Here is a 25,822-nt window from a genome sequence, read left to right as displayed (position 1 = left end):
CCATGTCTTGCTAGTATCGTTGATGATCATTCCTAGTTATGGCATCTACGATATGGTCATCTTAACTTCAGTTCCTTGAAGCTTCTTTATCACAAAGGCATGGTGAAAGGCCTTCCAAAGATAGACCACCATCCATCATTTTGTGAAGACTGTGTTGTTAGCAAACAACATCGTGATAAGTTTCCGAAAGGGAAAGCATGGAGAGCAAAAAAGTCTTTGGAGCTGATTCATACCGACATCTGTGGCCCGATTACTCCTCATTCCAATGGTAAAAATCGATACTTCATCACTTTCATTGATGATTTTACGCGGAAAACCTGGGTATATTTCTTGCAGGCAAAATCAGAAGCTTTGTCTATCTTTAAGACATTTAAAGCCCTTGTAGAAAAAGAGGTTGGATTGCCAATCAAAATTCTCAGATCAGACCGCGGAGGAGAATATACCTCACATGCCTTCAAGAGCTTTTGTGCACAGCATGGCATTCGTAGACAGCTCACGGCGTCTTACACCCCTCAGCAGAATGGGGTAGCCGAGCGGAAAAATCGCACCATCCTCAACATGGTGCGTAGCATGTTGAGGACATCAAAGCTTCCAAAAACTTTCTGGCCTGAAGTTGTGCTATGGAGTGTTCATCTATTGAATGTATGTCCTACTAAGGTTGTAAGGAATATGACTCCACAAGAAGCATGGAGCGGAAGGAAGCCTAGCGTTGCTGACTTGCGAGTATTTGGGTGTATTGCTTATGCCCATATTCCAGATGAAAAGCGGAAGAAGCTCGATAACAAGGGTGAGAAATGCATTTTTCTTGGCATTAGTGAACACTCTAAAGCTTATAAGTTGTACAGTCCCATTAGTCGGAAGTGTATCATCAGCCGAGATGTCGTTTTTGATGAAGCACATATGTGGCCTTGGGGTATTACTTCTTCGGGGCAGCAAATACTTGCTGATTTTGATATGGATGAAGGTGAAAGTTCAGTTACAACCATTGGTAATGATCTCCATATTTCTGAGGAGTTGCAGCCCCAAAGCCTTACTACAGCCAGCCCTCAAAGCAATACAAGTGCTTCTGATACAGACCAGCTCTCAAATCCATCTTCGCCTTTGCAAAGCTCCCTTAGAGTTGAGGATCAAACTCCAAGTGAACAGCAGCCTCGCCCTCAGCGTATCAAGCGTCAACCAGCATGGCTTCAAGACTATAGAGTGTCAAAATTTGCTGAAGTAGACTCGGTTGATCATGTAGCTTTCTTAGCTAATCATGATGCCTCACTCACAGGTGATATGCTCTCTCAAGTAGCTTTACTTGGACACTGTGATCCGGTCTCCTTCACTCAGGCTGTGCAAGATCCAAAATGGAAAGATGCAATGGATGAAGAAATTCATGCTATCGAGAAGAATAAGACATGGGAGTTAACCGATCTTCCACGTGATCAGAAACCGATAGGTGTGAAGTGGGTATACAAGACCAAGTTAACCACAGAAGGCACCGTGGACAAGTATAAAGCCAGGTTGGTCGCAAAAGGGTACAAGCAGCGGCAAGGCATTGACTATGAAGAGGTGTTTGCCCCGGTTGCAAGACTAGAAACTATAAGGATGATCCTAGCCTTAGCAGCCCAGAATTCTTGGCAAAATTTTCAGATGGATGTCAAATCAGCGTTCTTACACGGAGATCTCCAGGAGACCGTCTACGTTGATCAACCCCCTGGCTTTGTGAAGAAGGGGAATGAAGGGAAGGTATATCGACTCCGTAAGGCCTTGTATGGACTGAAACAAGCCCCACGCGCTTGGTACAGCCGTATAGAGTCGTACTTCATCAAAGCTGGTTTCCAGAAGTGCCCATATGAGCCTACTCTGTTTGTTAAAACTGAATCAGGAGGGAGTTTTCTACTTGTGTGCTTGTACGTAGATGACTTGATTTACACGGGGAATGACCCTTCCATGTTCCAGTATTTCCGAAGTTCGATGATCGGGGAATTTGAAATGTCAGACCTGGGCTTAATGCATTATTTCCTTGGTATTGAGGTGATCCAATCTGATGTAGGGATATTTATCTCACAAAAGAAGTATGCTCGTGAGATACTGGAGCGATTCGAGATGCAGAATTGCAATCCAGTTCGAACGCCAGTTGAAATAGGTGTTAAATTGGTAAAGGATCCTCCTGGAAATGCCGTTGATAGCACTTTGTACAAGCAGCTTGTAGGAAGTCTCATGTACTTGTCTGCAACTCGACCAGATATTATGCACGCTGTTAGCCTCATCAGTAGGTATATGGAGCATCCGAAAGAAATTCATCTCAATGCAGCCAAGCGAATCCTGCGCTACTTGCGTGGTACTACTGATCTTGGTATTATATACAAGAGTGGAATCGTTTCAGATTTGATTGATTTTTCAGATAGTGATTATGCCGGAGATTTGGATGATAGGAAGAGCACTTCCGGATATGCTTTTATGTTGGGTACAGGAGCTATCTCTTGGTCGTCAAAGAAACAAAGTATTGTCTCCCTATCCACCACAGAATCTGAGTACATCGCTGCAGCCAATTGCGCTTGTCAAGCTATATGGCTTCGAAGAATGCTAAGCGAGATGCAATTTCATCAAGAGGGGAGCACTCCAGTGTATTGTGACAATAGCTCAGCGATAAAGTTGTCTAAAAATCCAGTTGAACACGGACGAAGCAAGCATATTGATGTGCGCTACCATTTCTTGCGCAATCTTGTCAAAGATAGAACAATAGTTCTCCAATACTGCAAGAGTGAAGATCAGGTTGCTGATATTTTCACCAAAGCCCTGAAAATTAATGTGTTTGAGAAGCTTCGATCATTACTAGGTGTTTGCACACTTACGGGAGGGTCTTGCGTCAAGGCTTCGTAAACTAATGTGTTTTTTCTCATCAGTTTAAGGGAGGGTATTAGAATGGTATTCAGTTGTTAGAGTCTGAGCTAGTATTGTTAGAGTCTGAGCTAGTATTCAGGAAGAACAAGTCAGTAGGAGTACGAGTTGAACTAGTCCAATAACATGGCAATCTTTAAGCCACAATTGTAGCTGTTTAGTTACAATAGGAGTCTGTATCAGATCCTATATAATAGGATCAGTTTCCTTGTTTACGTATCAAGTTAGTTCTATTCAATTCATTTCAGTTTTTTCTCTTTAGACTGTCTCTACTCTGTTATACTCTCCTCTTCACAGGTCTACAACTAGAATATGTCTATCTCCCCAAAAATAGAAAGAAAAACCCAAAAGAAAATATTACATAATTCACTTTTTAGTACCCCTAAAAAAGAACCAAAACTCAAGACAATTGCACAACAGTAAACATCATATTTGCTAATGGGATGACCTGTTTTAGCTATTTCTCTCCCATGTAGTGGAACATTGGCTATCTTGCGTTATGAAAATGGTTTGGTTCCACTTTTCTTAATTCATGTAGAAGCTGAATCGACTCTTTTCTTATTCTCTCATATCAGCAAAAAGAATAGCTATTCATTTGGTGCAATGTAGAATTTTTCTCATTTCAATGCTGGTGCATTTGTGCTATTTTTTTTGCCAACAACGAGCAAAAGGATATTATAATAAATGAAAGCAAACTATATTACAATGGGCTTGTGCAGTTAGGGCCACAAATTCGAAGTGTAAATTAAATATTTTCAATGATTTTGTTTTTGTTTTACTTCACAGGTGTCAGTGAGGCTGAAACTGCTCTCTCATGCTATGATTCTTTACATACCCATTTCCCTCTTCGGCCAATTTGGGCTGTTGCTGAAAATTATCGGTTTGAGCCTGCTTTTGTGGAGGTATTTGTTCTTAGGATATTTAACTTGGTTTTTATTGTCCCTGTTATAAATAATTGCCACTCAGTTTCTTGCTTTTCAAGATAAAATATTACCAAATTTTTGCAGGGCAAAAAATTAGTGAATGAAATTGGTGATATGATGAGCGTCCAAGTCATTGTTGAAGGATCAATGAATAGTTCAAATCCTTACTTCTCAAGTTCTTGGAGGCGTAATTTTACAGTAAGTCATGCCTTTGTTATTTGGATTGGTTTCGTAATTTGCTACTTCTCTATTTAATATTTTTCATATATTCATTAAGTCTTTCAGTTGTTTTTGCATTTGGTAAGGATGGTTGCTTACTTGCCAATATACTGTTTCATGCCATGTCACAAAAGCACCTTAAAAAATGTATGTTCTGTTGGAAATTTGTGGTTCTTAAGACGAAGATTTGATCTATTACTCTTTTCCTTTACTAATGTAGTAAGAGTGTGCAGTTAATAGTTTGTGTATTTATGGATGTCTTGGGCTTTATTGCACATATCTTGACTATCTGAGGTTCTGTTACACAGGTAGATAGGTCGATGGTTAATAGTTAGTTGGTAATGACTGGTTTTAAACCCAGCTGTCGCCTATCTCAGCCAAAAAATACCTTAAATATTTTTTGTTTATCCAACAATAGATGTTATACATTGTTTATTGTTGGTGTGTGTATAACAGTTGGGGTACATTTGTAATTTTATTATTTTAATGCTAATATAAATGCTTAGTTGAGCACAATGCTCACTAAGAGAAATTATTCTCAGAACTCCAATTTGGTATTAGAGAACTTTCGGTTCTGTTTTTGTTCTTCATCATTGATGACATCAGCCCTCGTTTTTTATTCAGACCACTTTGAAACTTCAATTTCTGATAGATCTTGCTCTCCTTAGTCCCTTGGGCTTCTTCCAGGTCTGTTTTGATGAAGTTTGATGTGTTTTTTCTTGATGTAATAGATTGTAGAACAGTTTTCTCGAAACTATACTTTTGTGATCTGATCATGATCCGTTTTTCCAACTGCAACCAAAGAGGGGTGGTTGTTTTTGTCATTAGAGGTCATCTATTATCTCCATTGTCACCTGATCTGATGGTTTGTCCTTTCTCGTTTAATCGTCCACTTTGCCCATGTCATCTTTGCATGATTATTTCCTCTCATTTGCATGACTCATGTTTGACTCTATAATACACTATGATAATTCACTTTTCAACTGTCTGAGTAGACACATTGCCTAGTGTATTGTTTGAATGCCTTCAATTTGATTTTCATCAATGTTGTTATCCTGATTTTGAATTAATTTCAACAACAAATTTGGTTGTTTTGAAAATACAATTTTGCTTCAAGATAATTTTAGATCTATGGTCTGTACATACTAGGGGGCTGTTTAATTGATTTTCAAAATTTTGCAACATAATGTGTTTAATGTTGAATTTTCTCATGTCACGAGAATTGTTGAGAATGTTGTAGTCTTCAAAATAATCCTCCCTACAAGGGAACCTTTTCTTAAAAAATAACCAGTATTGAGAATGGTCCAACTACGGTTGGAGGCACAGAAAAAAAAATAAAAATCTCAAGTACCTAGAATGGTCCAGCAATGCTGGAGGTACGCCAAAATTTCAGTGCTCAGAATGGTCCTATTGAAGCTGGAGGCATGCAATTTTTTTTTTGTGTGTGGCCAAAATGGTTCAGCTAAGGCTGAAGGCACACCTCTCACTGTTAAAGTGCCTTAAATGGTCCAACAATATTGGAGGCACTCAAAATGTTAATAACCAAGAAAGAATTAGAACCCGGAGGCACCCTTCGTTGTTAATCGCCAAGGAAGGATTGGAACCCTGAGGCAACCTTCACTGTTAATCGCCAAGCAAGGATTTACCCTAAGGCATTCTTCAATGTTAAAGTGTTGTCAATCGACCAACAATGCTGGAGGCACACCAAGTGTTCGAGGTACCATGAGTGGACCAACAACGCTGGAAGGTACCTTTTTCAATTCAATTAAAAGATGGTATACCATTTCTATATCAACAATGCTAGAAGGTATCCGTTTCGAGTGTCACCAAACTAAGGGTAGTCTTGATTAGTGGGTATAAATTGAAAGATACAAAAAAAAAGTTTGGAGAATGCTGAAAGTACCATGCATGCATTTGAGTGATTACATCTGAATAATGGGAAAACATACCATATTTTGTAGATTCGGCAGTGTCTTTTTTCTATACCCTTTTGATCGTGAGGTGTTGAAGCTATCTAGGGGCTCTATCAACCCTTCCCTTATTTCTTTGACAATGGGGCTTCATGCCTCAGTCCTAATCATACACATCTTGTTATTTCTATGAGAAGGATTAGTCCACACTACCTTTGTGACAATCTTAGGACATTGATGCTTCCCAATTGGCAACCCAAATTCTATTATTGAGTGAGATTGGGGCATGCAAATGTGTGATTCCATAAGTCTTGTTCAACTTCAAATCCTTTGGTAGTGGTGGTATTAGAAAGCGTCATTAGCTTTAACCCCATTTATTTTCCACCATATGAGGCATTGATATTTTTGTCCTATTTTAGGAACCCCACTACCAAATGTTGTTGGTTTACTTGAACTTCTAACATCAAGGAGGGCATTGTTCCACTCGGTCATATTTTGTCTTTCCTCTTTAGAGCTTGCGATATTGATTCTAAGAGAGAACTCCTTATCTTCTTTTCATTTTCTCTAATAGGGGGCTTTATGTCTCGGCCTCTATTTTTTCTATTCTTCCAATTTCTAAGAAATGAAAATGGTCTTTATTTTCTCAATAGTTGTTGTAGGACATTGATGATTCCCTGTTGGTACTCCTATTTCTCCAAAATTTTGGCAAATGAGATTGAAGCACAATTTAGTAAGTTCTCATTTTTGTCTCCGTTAATGATGATATTAGAATACGACAATGGCTGAAAACCCCTATTGATTTCGATATTCAAGACAAAGTTTAAAGTCCCATTTTAGGAATCCTTATCTCTACTTATTATTTCACCATTTGAGAAGCATGCACATTATCAATAAATGATTGGTGATATTTCCCCCACATCCTTAACTTCACCCCATATTTTTGCATATTAGGCTAAAAGGAAGAGCTTCAGTAATAATATCAACCCCCATAATTGCATACCAAAGGTTGTGTGTTCACATATTGATCCATGAATTTTTTCATACATCATTTTGAACCTATTGAAAGAACAATAATCTTACCTCGATTTGTACTATAGCTCTGCCTTTTTTTTTGTTTTGTATGTTCGTCCGTCACATTAGATCCCTGCCAACAATGTGAACCATGTCTTTCAAAAGCTAAACGCATGCATCTTGCGTGATTTCATTGCATAATACCCCATATTTTCTTGGCTCAACTGAACTTCTTCATTTCCTGTAGGGCCCGAGGTGTTGATATTGCAATACCAACTGTCACGGCCATGTTCTTTCGAAGCAAAGTCGTGCGGCGCAAGGGGGTCAAATCCACTTGCAAGCCTGTAAAATATGATCATACACACCAAACGTAGCTAGCAAACAAGTAAACGAGGCAACACGAGGCAAAGCCCAGAGGCAACTTTGTTGATATAATATTTGATTACACGGGGTAACGCGTTATAAAAGTAATAAGGTGCGATACAAGCATTAAATGATTCTATGACACGTGGGACTTCCACGGAGCTGGGCTTAAGGGCTTCAGTCAACGGGACTTCCATGATGGTAGTTATTCAGAGTTGAGAATAATACAACAGAAGTGATCGAATTGCCTCAATTTTGAATAGTGGCCTGATGAAGCTTGAGTACATTGCAAATGGTTAGGAAGTGTGACTGGATTGATTTTACATGACACATGATAATTGTGATGCAAGTCCAGTCACTTGGTTGATTTTTTTCAAGAAGCCTCAAGTCTGCAAAAGATGGGAAAAGATTTTCAGCCATGACTACAGTTGAGAGAAATGGTGAGCAATTCAAGATAGTTGCAAACGTTAAGTAGAGAACTAAGTTGAACAATTCTAGTCACATTTGGCCTAGACAAAACTAAGAATATTGATGTAATCAGAAGTACATCTTGACTTTTATCATTCTTCATAGTGTATTCTGCCAGCTCGATTATCTCACTTCACAAATGGTGCAATAGTTGGTGCTATTGTCAGATTATGTGGATTATTGCAATTAGATGGCTTGTTACTTTCAAATACTATGTACCTTTTCTAGCTCAAAAGGCAACTGTGAAGACTGGAGATCAAGAAGACGGACTATTCAAATTGAATGGGAAATCAATTTTGATGAGTTCAAATGTTCACCATTGCTTTTAGTACTCGAGTGTGTTCCTTCACTAAGCAGTAATTTTATTCTTCAGTACCTATTTGTTCTCAAAGACTTTTAGTTCAAAGTATAGATGAAACATTCATAAGGTTTGTTGATTGGCTAAGTGTGAATGAAATCGACACTTTCATTCTTCGAAGCATATTCTCTTCCTTCAATGCAAGACTTAGTTATTGGTGTTGATGCCACTCCTTGGGATGTTCTTTGGCGGGGTAGCATCAATAGGGTTTTTATGCTATATGGTAAAATTGAATTACGGGCACTTGTCAGGCTGTCTAAGAAGACACGAAGAAGGTTGATCCAATCCAAGGAAGCTTGATTTATGCATGAAAGATGATTCTATGAAGATCCTTGCTTTTGATGGTAGCCCTTGAGTTTCACTTTGGCAAACTAACACCAAGTGTGCTTTATGTTATAGGGTAAAAAGGTCCTATTATAGTTTGGGGTTGATTTGTAATTTTTAGTAGAAATTATTGGGGTAATTTGTAAGTTTTGGGAGTAAATGGGGCATTTTGTAAATTTTTTCATAATCTTGTAAGAATGGGTATTCTTGTAATTTGGGAAATTGAGGGAGCTAATTGTGATTTCTAAGATTTCTTTTTCTTTAAATAGAGGAGAAGTCTTAAAAAGGGGGTTGGAACTTTAGTGGTTAGGGTTTTCTATTTTCCAAAAAGAGAAGAGAGAAGAAGAACTTGGAAATGGAGAAGATGAACTAGAAAGAGAAGTTCTCTCTCACCATGATAGAGTACTCCGATTGATGGATAGCTCAAATCTATGATCCCTTCATTTTCTTATAGATTTATTAATAAAATTCTTTGTTTTCTTGTTCTCCAAGTTTTCTTTTCCTTTCAAATTTCTTAATAAAATTTCTGATATCCTACTTTATTTTTTATTTTTTATCTTCTTGTTCATTGATTGTTGAAAAAAATTCAGATTTAAAACTTGATCTAACTATCTCATCATGTTGAGATTGGATCCTTGATCCATTATCTTGGTGGGAACAAGAGGATGAACTCAAGCTATCACTCTCTCCATAGTCCTGAGATGCCCCAAATCGATTTGTACCTTGGAATGTCCCCAAATCAAAGAAGAATCGTATCGAAACCTCGGAGGGAGAACACCTGCTGCTGCTAAAGCTGTGTTTACTACAATTTCTTCCAAATCAACTTGCATTTCTGATTCTAGTTTTTCTTTTCCTCTTGTAGTTACTCATGATACATTATTTTTGTGATATGCCAAAATTGGTCATATTGGTTTTCAGACTTTATGCACTATGATTCTATCTTTTGGCACTCTTTGTAAGTCTGTTAAATTTCAATGTGATGTATGTGAACTCTCTAAACATATTAGGCATGTTTATCTATCTCGTATGCACAAATGTAATTCTCCTTTAGAGGTTGTTCACTCTGATGTATGGGTCCTGTCTCCAATTCCATTAATAGATGATTGTACTCAGGTAACGTAGGTTTATTTGTTGAAGTCTAAGGATGAAGTTTTATCCAAGTTTCAAGAGTTTCACTCTATGGCGTACACCCAATTTGGTGTTCTCCCCAAATCTCTTTGTTATGATAATGGTGGGGAATACACCTCCCATTCGTTCTTCCATTATCTCCAGCGATATGGTATGGTACATTAATTCTCATGTCCATACACTCAACAAAATGGTGTTGGAGAATGAAAGAATAGACATCTTCTTGGTGTGACCAGATCCTTGTTACCAATGCACATGCCAAAGTCCAATTGGTCCATGTCCTTGGATATTGTCTGCTTCTTGATCAATAGGACCCCTTCTCGAGTCTTAGCCGGTCGTATTCCTTATCACTCTCTTCGTCCTCACGAAACCCTTTTTCCTATTGAGCCTTAGTTTTTTGTCGTACTTGTTTTGTTCAAAACCATCATCCTACTAGAAAAAAAAAATGGATGATAAAGATATCCGCTTTGTTTATTGGATGATAAAGCTATCCGATGTGTTCATTGGCTATTCTAGTACGCTGAAGGGGTATTGATGTTATGAGCCTTAATCGAGGCATTTCTTTATTTCTATGGATGTCACATTTTTTGAGCAGGTTCCTTATTTTTCTCTTGAGATTCCTACATCGGTTCCTTCATCTTCTCCTCCTTTACCTATTCTAGTATTTGTTTTTGATTCTTTTTGGCAGCCGCAAGATTATCTCACATATGCTCGTAAAAGATTTCGTGCCCCCTCCTCTATAGCACTACAAACTTCATCCTCCTCGCAAGTTGCTCCAACTGGTATTGTTCATCCTTTATCTCCACCTATTGGTACTGCTATAATTCGATATTCTTCTCCTTTTGATCTAGATTTACTTATTGCTTTTCGTAAAAGGGTTCGTAAGTGTGTTTCTACTCCTTATACTCTTGTGCAATTTGTGTGTTATCAAGCTATATCCCCTTCCTATAGAGCTTTCCTTTCTGCCGTGGATATTGTGTCTATCCTTCATTCTGCTCATGATGCTCTTCTTCGTCCTGAATGGAAAGCTACAATGGTAAAAGAAATGCATGCCTTTCAGCATAATCAAACCTGGGAGTTGGTCTCACTTTCTTCAGAGAAGTCAAGTGTTGGCTGTTGTTGGGTTTTACTGTAAAATACAACTCTAATGGCAGTGTTACAAGGTACAAGGCTCACCTGGTTGCTCATGGCTTCACATAGTCTTATGGGTTGATAATAATGCCACATTTGCTCTAGTGGCAAAATTGACTTCTGTTCGCATTCTTATTTTTCTTGTTGCTAATCGAGCTTGACTTCTATATCAATTTGATGTGAAGAATGCCTTTTCCATGGGTCACTTACAAAGGAAGTTTATATGAACCATTCCTGCTTCAGGGGGAGAATACTAGGAAAGTTTGTCATCTTCGAAAAATCAATATATGGTTTGAAGTAGTCTTCTCAGGCTTGGTTTCATCACTTTAATGAAGTCGTTATTAGCATGAGTTTCAAGAGATGTTATTCCAATCATACTATCTTCACTCATTCCAGTGTGACTAGTCGTACTATTCTTCTAGTCTACCTAGATGACATTATACTCACTGGGGATGACTCTTCACTTATTTTCCATGTGAAGTGCGAGCTTAGTCGCATATTTGAAGTAAAAGGTTTGGGTAGTTCGAAGTATTTTCTTGGTCTTGACATGGCTCATTCTAAGAAAAAGATATTTAAGGAAATATGCTCTACATTTAATCGGAGATACCGATATACTTTGGTGTAAACCTGCTTCATCTCCTTTGGATCCTAAGCATTCGCTTCATGAGGGTGAGGGTGATTTTCTTCCTGATCCTCAAGAGTACAAACGTCTGGTGGGTCGCTTAATTTATGTTACTCTCACACGATCATATATTACCTTTGTTGTTAGTTTAGTAAGCTAGTTCATGCATGTTCCTTAAGTATCTCATTTGTCTGTTGTTCATCGTATTCTTCGATATATTAAGCCTAGCCCTAGTTATGGACTTGTATATTGCTCTCATGGTCATCTAAACATAGTTGATACTGATTTGGTAGGAGTAGCTACAAATCGTCGATCTACTTCTGGGTGCTGTGCATTCTTTAGAGGGAACTTGATTTCATGGAAAAGTAAGAAACACCCAGTAGTTTCTCGATCAAGTGCTAAGGCCAAATATTGTGCCATTGCACACGGTTCACGCGAGTTGTTATGGCTATGCTCCTTCATTTTTAAGTTAGGATTTCACATCAGTGGTTCCATATCACTTCACTATGATAATGAAGCAGTTTAGAAGATTGCATCAGACTCAGTTCTTCATAAGAGGACTAAACATACAGAAGTTGATGTGCATTTTGTTAGAGAGAAAGTTAATGATGGTTCTCCTATCCTTCATCATGTGTCCTCTTCCGAATAGCATGCAAACCTCTTCACCAATGCAGTTAGTCCTACTATTCTTCATGGTGTTTGTACCAAGCTGGGGGAGAGTTAGTGTGTGTATAACAATAGGGGTTTTGTAATTTTATTATTTTAATTTTAATATATATGCTTACTTGAGCACAATGCTCACTAAGAGAAATTATTCTCAGAACTCCAATTTTTACAACCATGGAATTAAATTTCACCATATTTCCATGAAATTAGGGGTGCCAATGGATAGTCAAAAATCCAAATCCCAATTCGTATTTGTGTTCATATTTATATTTGAATAGATGGATATTTTCCGAAAAATATGGATGTTGGATTCGAATTCGGATAATTTTTTATTATCAAATGCTTTTCGGATATGGATTCGGATATTGATACATCTACTCCAATAGTATTGAATCCAATGTATCATATAAATGTAATAATTATAATTTTTATATATTAAAAGACTGTTTTTTTCCTCCTAACATTTTTAAAATCTCTCTTCACTTTCCACTCTACATCTCCACCTAGGGCTTGCAAACCAGGTGACCGTCTTCTCTGGTGATCATCCCATCCCATGTAGATCTCTCTCCCATCTTCAAGCTTGAGCTAAGAAAAAACCCTTTATTTTTCTCTTAAAATCTGTCATAAAAGATTCAAATTATATCAGTTTAAGTTGAAAATTTTCCATGAAATGTTTATATCTCCAGGTTGACTGAAAATCCACCTAAACTTATATTTAATTCTTTGGACATTTCTAATAAATTGCTTAAATGAGACATCACCTAGTCTTATACGGAAACTAACATGTTACATTTTACAGGGTGGTTTCATTCTAGATATGGGGGTGCACTTCATTGCTGGATTGAGGATGGTATGCTCCCTGTGAATTTCTTGTTCCACACTCATCTTCTTTTTGGGAAAAATATTGACGTGATCTGATAAATTTGGTAACATATCCATTATTGCTTTTGAGACGTGTTCTTGTTGTTGGCATGTTTTTTAAAATTGCTTCCTGATATTGACATATCATAGATTTCTATCTTTTGAATTGGGCTCATAGAAATATGAGATTCGTAATATATTTAAGTATTGAAAGCAGTGGCTTCTTAAGTGTGCTCGTAGTGGGAATCCCAAACTGCAATTGAGAGTCTTAAATTTCAGAGAGATTTTGTTTCAAAATAATAAAAGAAAAACACTTTTCTTACTAAGTGTGTGTTTGGTAACACTTCTGAAGTCTGAATGGAGGTGGTCCACCATTAAAATTCAGACTTCAAATGTCTTAATCTTGTTTGTTTATTTTCAGATTTAAGAACAAGAAGACATTTTCAGTCGAAAAAAATCAGCCATAAAAAGTTGCTGGACGAAGTTCTGAAATCTGAAAAAATATTTTATACCTAAAATACCCTCCTCAAAATAATTATTTCCATCACTTATCCCTCTTTTGTAAAAATCTTTAAACCCTTACCTCTCCTTTATCTTCTACATCTCCTTCATGTCCAACTCGGCTTTCAAGATCTACAAAGGTATGTGCATCTACTACTCTATTGTTATTCCTTGATTGATTAGTAGCATGTGAATCTCATATTGAGAAAATCTCAAAATCAAAACTTCAACAAACAACCAAATCAAAAATCAAAACTTCAACAAAAACCCAAAATCAAAACTTTAACAAACAACCAAATAAAAAATCAAAACTTCAACAAAAATCCTAAAATCTCAAATAACCAACCGAACCCATTATGGAGAAATCGAACCATTTTCAACGTCTTTCCTTATTTCGCTCTTCATCTTCTCTTTATCTTTCCTTCTATCTTCTTTGTTTTTCTTCTTGCATAAAGTTGGGTCATTAGACGAATAGAGAGAGAGAGAGAAAGAAAGAGAGATGGATAGGTTTTGTTAGGTGTATGAGTTGTTTCCTTAGTCCTTAGGTGGACTCTTTAGGGTGTATGAGTTGTTTCCTTGGTCATTGGATGGACTCTTTAGAGTGTATGATTTGTTTAATTGGTTATTGTGTTTTACTTGGTTCTTGTATTTTCTTGGTTTTGATAAATTGGAGAGAGAGAGAGAATAATATAAATGAGAGAGACGAAAACAGAAAATTGGAAAAAACATTATATTATTTTATATATAAATGATTTGTTTTTGTATTTTGAATGAGAATTCAATTTGAAAATTACCATCATTATGCATGTTTTTTGGTTAACAATTTATTATAATTACAGAAGGGTAATATTGTCAAAATGATCATTATGTTTTAAAATTCTGTTTATAACCAGAAGCTCTTATAAATTATAAACAAACAACTTTTCCAGAACAAGATTCCAGATTTCAGATTTCAGACTTCAGACTTCAGATTTCAGACTTCAGACTTCAGACTTCAGAAGTGTTACCAAACATACCCTAACATAGTAGGATTTTAAGCCTTACTAAGGGTTGTTTTGCTCAAATGTTTTACCACATTAGCAATCCAACACCACAGCCCTCTAGAATTCATGGAAAAACTCAGATAAAAAAAAAATAATAATAATAAATCAAAGAACAAATTTTTTTTTTTTTTTGGGTTTGATCCAAGGTTTTGAAAATGGACAGCTACTGAACTTTTTTTTTTGATAAGTATAAAATATATTTAAGAAATGAGAGGAACAAAATACAAGAAGAGAAGGCCGAGGTAGCGCCTCAAAGAAAAGCAAAAACGAACAAAAAAATTCCAAAACATCAAAGATTACACAAGGAATTCCATCTGAAAACAAAGTCATCGAAAGTAGTTCCCGCAAACTTTATGTTCAGATTTGACCAAAGATACAAAAAGCCTAAGATCTCCAAGAAAACGCCATGAGAACTTCATGCCTTACTTTTGAACACCTTGTTATTTCTCTCGTTCCACAACTCCGAAGCAATAGCCGAGAGAAGCATAGCACAGAGGAGTCTTTTTCTGGAGGAAAAAGCATTATTGGCCCATTCTACTAAGAACAAGAACTTTCAAGGTAAGACCTACTTAATATGAAAAAGCCCAAGGAAAAGGGACTAAATATCATGAGAAAAAGAGCAGTGAATCAAAATATGGTCAATCGATTTCCCATCCCTCAAACAAAGGGGATAGCTGTTGGGAGTAACCCAAGTTTAAAATTAAAATTCAACAGTGAAAAATAACTTTTTCTGGTAATGTTTTTTTCGAAGTTCATAGAATTTGGTCCTCTACAACCTTGAAGCATCGGATCATGTTTTTGGATGCCACAAGGTGAGCCCAAGGACGCTTAGTAAGGTGGAATCCTTACTAACTTAGTAACGCTAGTCGGATTCATAATGAAACTAGATGAAGACGCATTTATAGGTCCTATTTTGCTGTTCTTTATACATTTAACATGATATAGGTCTCTGCCTTTCTTCTTTCCCAATGTCGTAGTTTGAAAATATCTTTCTTACTGTCTCTTATTCACAACTTTTCTACAAGTGGTTGTATTTGAACACCCAATGCTTGGCATCTCTTATTACCTAGTTTCTCTTTTTAAAACAATTTTCACAATTTCTGAAGACTTCCTCATTTCGGGTACTGTACCTAGCTTTGCAGTGTAATCTATTTTTAGTAAGGGCTACTAAACTGCAGCATTCCACTACCATATTTTTCCGACCGACTTTCTTTGAACTTCTCAAGAACCCATTGAAGTTAGTGATTGGTTCCACTCCGACTTTATTTATGCTTCTAAGTTATATTTACCTTTATTGATTTTTCTCTAAAGATCACAGCATTTCCTAATTAGATTCTACCACATTAATGCCGAGTACCTTTTATTTTCAAAGCTTCTCTTCCATTTCTTAATTCAAACATCTAGATCTACTGTGAAACTATTGAAGCATGTTAAATAGTAATGAACCTCATAAAAAAATACTTCCAGTAATACTGAAAACAAATATTGGAAGACTCAATTTTCTGTACCTCTAAAGAAAATAACATACGAAACCAAGTAACTTCTCATTCTATTTCCTGTGGAATCTAATATTTGGTCTCAATTCTCAACAATGGAGTTACTTATTTGCACTCCTGTTAAAAGAATCGTCCACAATATCAGTCTGACAGTAGCCTTAAATTGAGTGAAGCTCAATTCAATTCAAAAGTAACCACATGTCTACTTGATGTCTAAAATACAAAGCCATCAACAATTCAACATATCTGAAAAAAAGAAATTTTATCAAGAACTAAAAGAATGGTAATCTAATAGACATCTACCACCCAAAGGTAAAAACTCTAAATAACATTAATAAATGATTTTTTTTTCTAGGCGTATTTAATCTCCCTATTCACTATTCTAGATGTAATCTTATCTGTGCTGGTTCTTGAAGGTGGGGTTCTATGAATTTATAGAAAAAGGTTTACCCAATTCATTCGAAAAACAAATTAATAATCATAGATACCTATCATGTCTTTTGTACATCAATATAATTTCATATATATTGAATCTTGAAGCCTAAACTGGGGTTTCAAGGCCCATACCTGTTAATTGATCTGAGTGATTAATCTGATTAATCTTTTCTTTTGATGATGCCTAATGCTCCAAAGCTCAATGTTTATGTTGCTTTATGGATCAATTCCTCTTCTCAGCTTTAATCAGGATTTGATGGTGTATCTCTCACCATCCCGATTGTCCCTCATAGAGAAGATTCGTTGTTTTTCTTAATAAATATAAAATAAAAAAACAAAACTAGAATCACACAAAAGCAATAAGCAACAACTTTCTTAGACCAGCAACCCTAGTTATCACCCACTCCAGTTCTTTTATGAAAGAGCAACTCTTGCTCATTAACTAAAACCTTAACTGTTAAATTTATGAAGGTGCCAGTGCAACAAAAGGGCTGGATGTCCCAACCTAAGAATACTCTTAATTTGTTGACAGTTAAGCTAACAAATGGGTCCAATGCCCCCATCAATGCTTGGACATCCCACTTAGTAATCCCTACCTTCTAAGGATTTGTTTTGTTTTAAAAATTGAAACACTAATTGGGCCCACATGGTTTGCACATTCCACTTAGGATGGGCAATCATTGTTCCCCTAAGTTGTAGGGATCAGTGAATCCCACATGTCTAGGACGTCCCAATTAGGTCAATATTTCTTGCTCTCCTAATTTTTGAGATTTGCAGTGGGTTCCACTCTATTTGGGATAAGAGGAAATTTTCTCCAACATGAGTACAAATACAGATTGCTCTGGGATATCTTATTCTAGGTTTCCCTAAACCTATTAACTGACCAATATTAATTGGTTCTAGAATTGCAAGTGGTGTGAGATGTCCATATTGCAACTAAACCCCCAAAATACGATATTTAACCAAAGTGGTCCCTTCTGCAAACACTAGTATCTAAACCCATAGCCTAGACTCATGTCATTGGGGATCCAGGACAATTAGTCAGAGATTTGAGAAACTCTTCCAAAAGAAAATTGTTTTGCAAACATTTACATAGTAAAATTGTATTATTAGATAAAATAATATTTCAAAAATCATCTCAGGTAAAAATACCTCCGTAGGATTTGAGTCGTTTTGGTCAGTTTTCTTGTTTTCATTATAACGTACAGAAACAAACAATCCTAGAGTTTAATAAAATAAAGAAATTATGAACACCTAATTGCAATGCGGATACTCGAATAATTTCATGCTTGAAGATGTGCCCATTCATCTAATCAGGTCTGTTATAATTAATTGGGTTGTTATAGTCCCATTTCAGGAAACTTGATTTTTAATAAAATAGATAACTCTTTTGTTGTGTACACTGTTTTTGCCATCCGTCTAACCCTAAATGTGAGCTTTCGTAATACACTTAACCAGGTTGTTGGGTGTGAGGTAACCACAGTGTCTGCTATCACCTCTCATGTAGATATGGCTTTGCCTCCACCGGATAACATATCTGCTCTTTTGTAAGTTTCTAAAGCATGGATTAAACTTCCGACATTACTTTTTTTATTAAACATATAAACTTGAAAGAGAGGTTTTTGAATGTTCTTTTGCCTGTCTAGTCAATTGGAGAATGGTTGTGCTGGAGTGTTTGTAATGGTAGTGTCCTCGAGATCACCCAAGGTATGGGCCTAGATGATTGTAATTTTACTTCTGATTCCCTCCAAGTTAATCCATCAAACTAAGGGTGCAACTTGGTTTGGTCTAAAGGCAAAATTGGAACCAAACCAACATAGGTCGGTTCCACTAAAAAAGAACTAGAACCTAACCGAAATGCCAATTGAACCAAACCAACCCAAATCGAACTAAAGCCAGTTAGGTTCTATGGGTTGCTATTATTCTATAAACTTTCTTGGAAGGAACATATTTTCAACCGAAATTATATATGTAAGCATAAAATTTCATACAGTAAATCATTAACCTATCCATACAAAATTTCATTAATTTATGCATAAAAATAAGTTTGTAATCTATGTCCTAACTCCTTAAATAATTCATAATAAATTAATATATATTTATTCATTACATGAGGGTTCAGTTCTCAATTTGGTTTGGTTCTATACAAGCCTTGGACCAAGAACTGAACCAAATTGATCGGTTCTCTATTTTCTTAACCCAAACTGATCCGTAATTTGTTCCTGTTGACAACCATTTACCCCAAAAGACTGATCTGATGGGGAAGGTGCAACAATGAATATAAGAGGGTCACGGGTCGAACTAGGGCACGATACGTGAGCACGTGATACTTAGGAGCAGAGGTGGATAACACAACACTCAACAGTTCCAAACCGAATCAAATCAGTCCAAAGCTATTGGTTTGGTTCAGTCTCAGCTTGAACCAGACAAAGTTGCACCCTTACATTAAACTATAACCTCTTTTAGACTTCCAAATGTCATGTTTTAGATTTTTTGGCGAGTTGTTGGCTCGAAGGGAACTCTACAAATTGATCGTGGAAACAAAGATGGGCGACACGGCTACGTGGTAAAGTAGTTTTTTGTTTCTAATAAGAATTCATGCAACAATTCCGTAAGTTCCATCTTTTCAATTTCACAGATTAAGAATATACTTATATAAGAATTCAATATTCTCAAGATCGTCTGTGAAACTGTTAATTTGCTGGTGATTTCTTGAAATGTTATTCCAGGTTTCACTTTACACTGCTGAGGGTTGCCAAAGCTCGTTCCACCCATTTAGTGGGGTGGATGAAGAACTAAAGGCTTTTATGCACGACATTTCACGGACCATCCATAAGGTAGCATTAGCATAACATGTTAAATACATTCATTTTTTTAAGAGAGCTGCTATTAGCACCCCAACTTTTACTTATTACATCCCAATTAGATATAAAGAAAATAAGTGAATGGTTAAGAGAGCTCTCTCATTTTTTGTTTTTTTGGATAGATTTCTATTTTTTGGGTTTAGGATTTTGTATGAGCCTAATCATAATTGTAAACAACTATTGAAATTGTTTGAAATAGTATTATATAGTTTTGTAATGTTGAGATCATAATTTGGGCCAAACCTTTGTAATGTTTTAATCTTTAATTGGAGAATGATGTATAATTTAAGAAATTGGGGTGTAATAAGTGTGAAAGTGTGTTTTACAAACCATAGCAGACCTGCCCATTGGACAATAACTTCGAGCATAAACCCCATTTTATTTGGAGAGGGGATGGTCTTCTCGCTCGATCAATGTGAAAAGGAGAGCTTGCCAGATTCAATCCTTCAACTTTGATAAAGGGCAATCTATTCCTTAGCTATACACACTGTTTCTTAGAAACTTACCAGTAATAAAGATTTTATTTACTTAAAAAATCACTGGAAATTAGTAAATTTTGATTTAAATTATTATTATTATTATTGAACTAAACAAAAAATGACTTCCAAATTTTTTTTTCCGCCTTTTTGACTTTGAAAATTGTTTTGCAATATTTTCTTCACTGCTACCGCACCCACTGTTCCAGCTTCATGCAACTAAATTTTAACTAGAAGTTTCAAACTTTTTTCCATAATTGTTACTTTTTTTTATCAATGCCATTGAATGTTTATCTCCATTCTTTATTGTATTTATTACTTTTTTCTAACCTTTTTTTTTTTTTTGAACTTTCAGTTTGTCTTTCGTTATAAATTTATAAGTGTGGATGATATACATTTTTATCTAAACATTTTGGTAAAACCAAAATGTTTTTCTCCATTGTTTTTGTTTTTGTATAATTTGGCTTTGATGGATCTCTGCAATGGCAGAAACAAAGATCATTAAAATTAGTAAACTGTTGTTTAAGGTTCTTGATTTTCTACATAGCTTGGGATGCAACTTAGCTTACAGAAGATTGTGCCGATATCCAATTTCATTGCTTTATTGCAGGATGGGAGTTGTTATGAAGAAGCCGAACCTCGCAGTTCTTACGTGGAAGGTGCCAGAGATATTGCTGTTTTAGAAGCAATGCTTGAATCAGGTACGAAGCAGGGAGCACAAGTTAATGTGAAAAAATTCTAAGAGAAATGCTGAAGATTCTTTCTATTTTATGAAGTTTTTGGAACATTGTTAGTAGTCTTGAGAAATGGATGAAGGAAATAATGGAAGAAGTAGAAGGTAGAGATGGCACACATTTTGTAACATTTGGGACTACAACTACATTGATATGTAGCTGCTGAAGTGTCTCAGGCATGGTTTCAAAACTGAGACCGAGACGTATTGCCCGAGTCGTCTCGGTATCAGGCATGGATGAGACAGACGGACAAGTCAATTTTTCGGACAAGATATTAAACCCCACGTTCATTTTTCTTTTTTTTTTGAACGAGACGTCTCAAACATATCAAAAGATTTGTCCAAGACAACTCGGTATCTAGCATCTGGCATGGACGAGACAAGACGCCAAACCGAGTTTTAAAACCATGGTCTCAGGTTGTTCTTTAATCTTTAGTGGGGGATGTGGGCATTTAGGCTTATCAGGCCATATCTTGTAGGCTTTTGGAAATATTTTCAAGTCCATGTTGAATTATTTTTTATTTTGGTAATTGCATGTAGGGTGATTTTGGACAAATGGCTCCTCTCATTTTGGTTGAATATTTGAGATAACCCCTTGTGTTTCATCTTGACCTCTGTCTTCTCTTATAGACTTATGTTCAATGACCCAAATTCCCATGCCTCATCTTCAACCTCTAGTCAACGAACCCATGATTTTTTTCCCAGAACCTTTTATCCTCTAGAAATTTAACCAGAAAATTTCTTTTAATTTATTCAACCTTATCTTCAATAAAGCACATTTTTAAAAATATTAAAATTATTTTTTAAATCTTAATAACATCATATATTTAATTTGATTTTTCCAAATTGGTTTGTGAGTTGTTGACTAGATTCAATTCAATTGAGTTTTCGAGTTTTAAAATTATGCTTTTAATTATAGTGAAGGGAATTTTAGCAAATAATTCTGTAAGTTTGTTGTCTTCAGAAATTAATGACATTTTAAACTATTGCAGCAAATACGGCCATTTGCTACAGTGCTCACTTTACTCGGACGAAAATACCAATGTTAGATGAACTTCAATTCTATCTCTCTCGAATAGAAATTTTGTTTCACCTACCCCTAACCTTCGTTTCTTGCGAGAACCCGTCTCCACTAGTTCTCTTCCCCCCCATAATACCCTCCTAACACTCGAATCCTCTCTAGTTAGCTAATTAATATGGCATATTATTATCATTCTGTCTCCTCGCCATTACAGAAAAAATATCCCATTAGCCTAATCTCCATGAGGGGGTTCTTGTAGAGAGAGATGATTTTGATGACGGGGAGGGTCTCGGGGGTATCGAAGGTTGGGGTTTTAGAGAGAGAGAGAGAGAATAGAATTCAAGTTCGTCTATATTCCAGGGTATCTTCATCCAACTAAAATAAATACTCTAGCAAATGGTTTGATTGGCTGTATTAGTTTAAAAATGTCCTTAATTTCTAAAAATAGAAACATATGGAATTACGTGTTAAAATACTTATTCGATAATACCAAAGTTCCCAGACATCGGACCAGTCTTATTGTATAACTGGTCCAATACATTCATATTGAATTGGTTCTAGATCAATCCTGATACGATTCGAACCCAATCCATTGACATCCATACAAATTTCACTTTATTACATAAAGAAAACTGGTTTAGCTCAATTAAATATTTGTGATCTGGTGGAGTGAGTCAAATAAATAAGAAAATTCACAAGTCTTTAATAGCTATAAAGAGATAAAAGAAGCTCTTCATCATAGATAAAGATGATGATTACTAGCCTCTAAAAGCATATCATTTGGGTCCCAATACTTTAGAATTATATTATTATTATTACAATGAAGATCAAGAATGTATTTCCCATAGGAGATTTAAAAATATATATCTTGCCTAAATCAATCAACTTCAATGCCAAAGACCCAAAATCCTTGATGTCAAACACATTTCATATAGGCAACTAGGCATGTGAAAAAGATATCTTCCATGAAAGAATATTATTCTGAACTTGGTCTCATGGACCTATTCCCTAGACTTTGTTAAATATCACTAGTGAAGCACTCAAGCTATCTTTCCAATATAGCTTTAGTCAACCTTACGTCTAATGAGCCGTGCTAGAGTGACCTTGAGATTGTACTTCATATCTTACTTTCCTGACGTGGAAGTGTGTAGGAATCATAGATGTTTTTCATCAAATCAATGTCAAGAAAGTGAGATATGAGGTACATCTTGAGGTCACTTCAGCATTATTCATGCATAAATGCCTAAGTTGTGGGTGCTTGGTGATGTATGTCATGTCCCGAACTACTTGAGATTTTTCTGTTTGCTTAGAGTTGGAAATGTCTATCCATGGGGATAGCACTCTTGATGATTCTATTATTTTTTTTTATTGAATATGATGCATGCTTGAATGTGTCTAAATTTAGACTTTATTTTTGTTGGAAAGGAGTTGAGGAACATTCCATCAATGAGAGTATTCCTTTCGCTACATTTACCATTTCCTACATGTCTAATCTACATGGATGCATGAATAGTACTAAATGTTCCCAAAGAAACTTTTTATGGACTTGCGTAGGTGTGGGATCACCTCATGGAAAGGGTATACTCCCTATCCTTATTTTGGCATTAAGAATACTTACACTAATAATGTTGGAGATGATTATGCTAGCTGCATGCATGCAAAGGCTTCCAAGAAGTTTATTATGGACTTAAAGATGGTGATGATCATCCCGTGAAGGGAGTATACTCTCAACCTTTTTCTTTCCATTAAGAATGTTTATACTTCATGATATGGAAGATGATTATTCTACATGAGGCATACAAAGGCTTCCAACATGTTTATTATGGACTTAAGGATAGTGAGGATCATCCAATGAAAGGTGTGTACTATCAACCCTTATTCCTAGCCATTAAGAATGCTTATACTACATGATTGAGATAAGATAAAAACTAAAAATATATAAAAGGAAAATAGAGGTAAAAGAGAGATTTTTGTGTGTGTGTGTTAGGGGGGGGGGGGGGGGGGGGGGGGGGGGGGAGGGGGGGGAATGCAAGGAGAGAATTGGACAAATTTTTGGAAGGTAGGTCTCTTCATCATTTTTATCTTGGAAAGGTCTTTTTTTTTAGGCCTTTGGGGATATAAAGGTTCACACACTAGAAGTTACGCTTAATTTCAAGAAAAAACACATTAAATGACCATCCTACCTTGGTCTTCTTATTCTCCTTCTAAAATCTCCAAATGAAGGTTTTTAGAAGAAGAAGAAAAATTCTTTCTTATTATTTCAAGAGAAACGTTACAAAATAAATAGTAAAGAAATTACTAAAACAAAGTAAATCAAATCAAGCAACTCTCTAAGCTAGAAAACATAAATTACTAAAATCTGAAATAGTAATTTTAGATTTTATTTGCAAGAATAGAATTTCCTAATTTATTCATTAGAAATCTTACACCCCCCCCTCTCAAGTTAGAGAGTAGATATCTATCATGCCCAACTTGCTCACAAAGAGCTCAAAACTAGGTTTGAAAAGTCCTTTGGTAAAAATATCAGCTATTTGTTGAGTAGTTGAAACAAAAGGCATGCAAACAGTTCCACTATCAATCTTCTCTTTTATGAAGTGTTGGTCAATCTCTACATGCTTTGTGCGATCATGTTGGCCTGGATTTTGAGCAATACTTATTGCAGCTTTATTGTCACAATACAACTTCATTAGCATGTTCACTAGCATCTGCAGCTCTTCAAGGATTCTCTTCAGCCATAGCATCTCACAAGCTTCGTTAGCCATAGCCCTATATTCTGCCCCAACATTGCTCCTTGCAACCACATTCTATTTCTTGTTTCATCATGTGACCATATTTTTCTAGACATAAGTGCAGTATCTTGACGTGGATCTCCTGTCCATAACTGAGCCTGCCCAATCTACATTAGTGTATGCCTCTATATTTTGTTGTGTGGTCTTTTGGAAAAGTAAACCCTTGCCTAGTGTACTTTTCAAGTATTTGAGAATCCGATAAACTGCTTCAAGATGTTTCTCGTAGGGTGAGTGCATAAACTGGCTTATCAAACTCACAACAAAAGTAATATCGGGTCATGTATGTGATAAATAAATTAAATTTTCCACCAATTTTTGATACCAGGCTGTATTCACTGGATCACCTTCCTTCTCATCTCCAAGTTTTTGATTTGGATCAATTGGAGTATCTACTGGCCTACAACTGCTCATCCCAGTCTCCTTAAGGAGGTCCAGGACATACTTCCGTTGGGAGACAATAATCTCTTTCTTCGACCGAGCAACCTTCATTTCAAGGAAATACCTCAGAGACCCTAAGTCCTTGATTTCAAATGTTGATGAGAGGGAAGTCGTCAATCGGTTCATCTCTAGTACGTCATCTCCAGTGAGAATTATATTGTCTACATACACAATCAATATCGCTATCTTCCCATCCTGTGAATGTCTTATAAACATCGTATGGTCACCTTGTCCTTGAGTATACCCCTGACTTTTAACAAATTGAGTAAATCTCTCAAACGAGGCTCTTGGTGACGGTTTTAACCCATATAAGAACTTCTTCAATTTACATACCTTTGTGCCAAACTTTTCACCAAATCCTGGAGGTGCATCCATGTACACTTCTTCCTCCAGGTCACCATTGAGGAATGCATTTTTTAAATCCAGCTATTGCAGAAGCCAGTCACGATTAGCTGCAAGTAAGAAAAGAACTATTACAGAGTTTAGCTTTGCAACTGGGGCGAATGTCTCCAAGTAATCAATGCCATAGGTCTGAGTGAATCCCTTGGCAACCAATCTAGCTTTATACCATTCTAGAAAGCCATCAGATTTATACTTAATTGTAAACACCCATTTGCACCCTACAACTGTCTTTCCTTTTGGTAGGTCAACTAATTCCCACGTGCCATTTTTTTCAAGAGCCTTTATCTCCTCGAATACAACCTCCTTCCACTCAGGAACTTTTAGAGCATCTTGCACAGTATTAGGAATCTCTATACAAGACAATTGTGTGGTAAAAGCACGAAAAACAGGTGAGAGATTTTCATATGACACATAATTGGACAATGGATGCTGGGTGCAAGACCTCACACCCTTCCGGATAGCAATGAGAAGTTTAGAATCATCGATCTCAGGATTGGAACTAGATTCAAATTCAGAACTAAAGGACCCAGAACTCGAAGATGAAATGGATTGAACATGAGGTAAAGGCTCGGTGAGGACATTACCTGGAGGATTTACGAATTTTGAGTAGTACAAAGGATTGGAAGACATTTTCTTTCGAGTTGTCCTCTATTGCAAGTAGACAATATCCAATGGTACCGGCTCTGTGGTTATTTTTCCTGTTTCTCCTTTGTTAGTTGTTATAAGATCATGAACATCATGAGATGGCACTATA

The 25,822-nt window shown here is 36.3% G+C and overlaps 1 protein-coding gene across 3 annotated transcripts in view; it reads left to right on the top strand.

The window, feature by feature from the left end:
- LOC147386768 (NAD(P)-binding Rossmann-fold superfamily protein) overlaps nucleotides 1-21,029 on the top strand; it is a 32,576-nt gene extending 11,547 nt beyond the window's left edge. For all 3 annotated transcript variants that reach the window (XM_086424030.1, XM_086424032.1, XM_086424031.1), the window contains exons 6-13: nucleotides 3,673-3,788; nucleotides 3,894-4,007; nucleotides 12,809-12,859; nucleotides 17,804-17,892; nucleotides 17,992-18,052; nucleotides 18,834-18,911; nucleotides 19,075-19,182; nucleotides 20,296-21,029. In XM_086424030.1, the coding sequence (XP_086280156.1) occupies nucleotides 3,673-3,788; nucleotides 3,894-4,007; nucleotides 12,809-12,859; nucleotides 17,804-17,892; nucleotides 17,992-18,052; nucleotides 18,834-18,911; nucleotides 19,075-19,182; nucleotides 20,296-20,427 (749 nt within the window). In that variant the 3' untranslated portion in view covers nucleotides 20,428-21,029. The remainder of the gene's footprint in view (nucleotides 1-3,672; nucleotides 3,789-3,893; nucleotides 4,008-12,808; nucleotides 12,860-17,803; nucleotides 17,893-17,991; nucleotides 18,053-18,833; nucleotides 18,912-19,074; nucleotides 19,183-20,295) is intronic.
- Nucleotides 21,030-25,822: the final 4,793 nt, after the last annotated feature.

This window comes from Akebia trifoliata, chromosome 14 (assembly GCF_017979445.1).
Source record: "Akebia trifoliata isolate Shusen 1 chromosome 14, ASM1797944v1, whole genome shotgun sequence".
Taxonomy (NCBI): Eukaryota; Viridiplantae; Streptophyta; class Magnoliopsida; order Ranunculales; family Lardizabalaceae; genus Akebia; species Akebia trifoliata.
The sequence above is the reverse complement of the archived record's forward strand: the minus strand, read 5'-3'. Positions and strand labels throughout refer to the sequence as shown.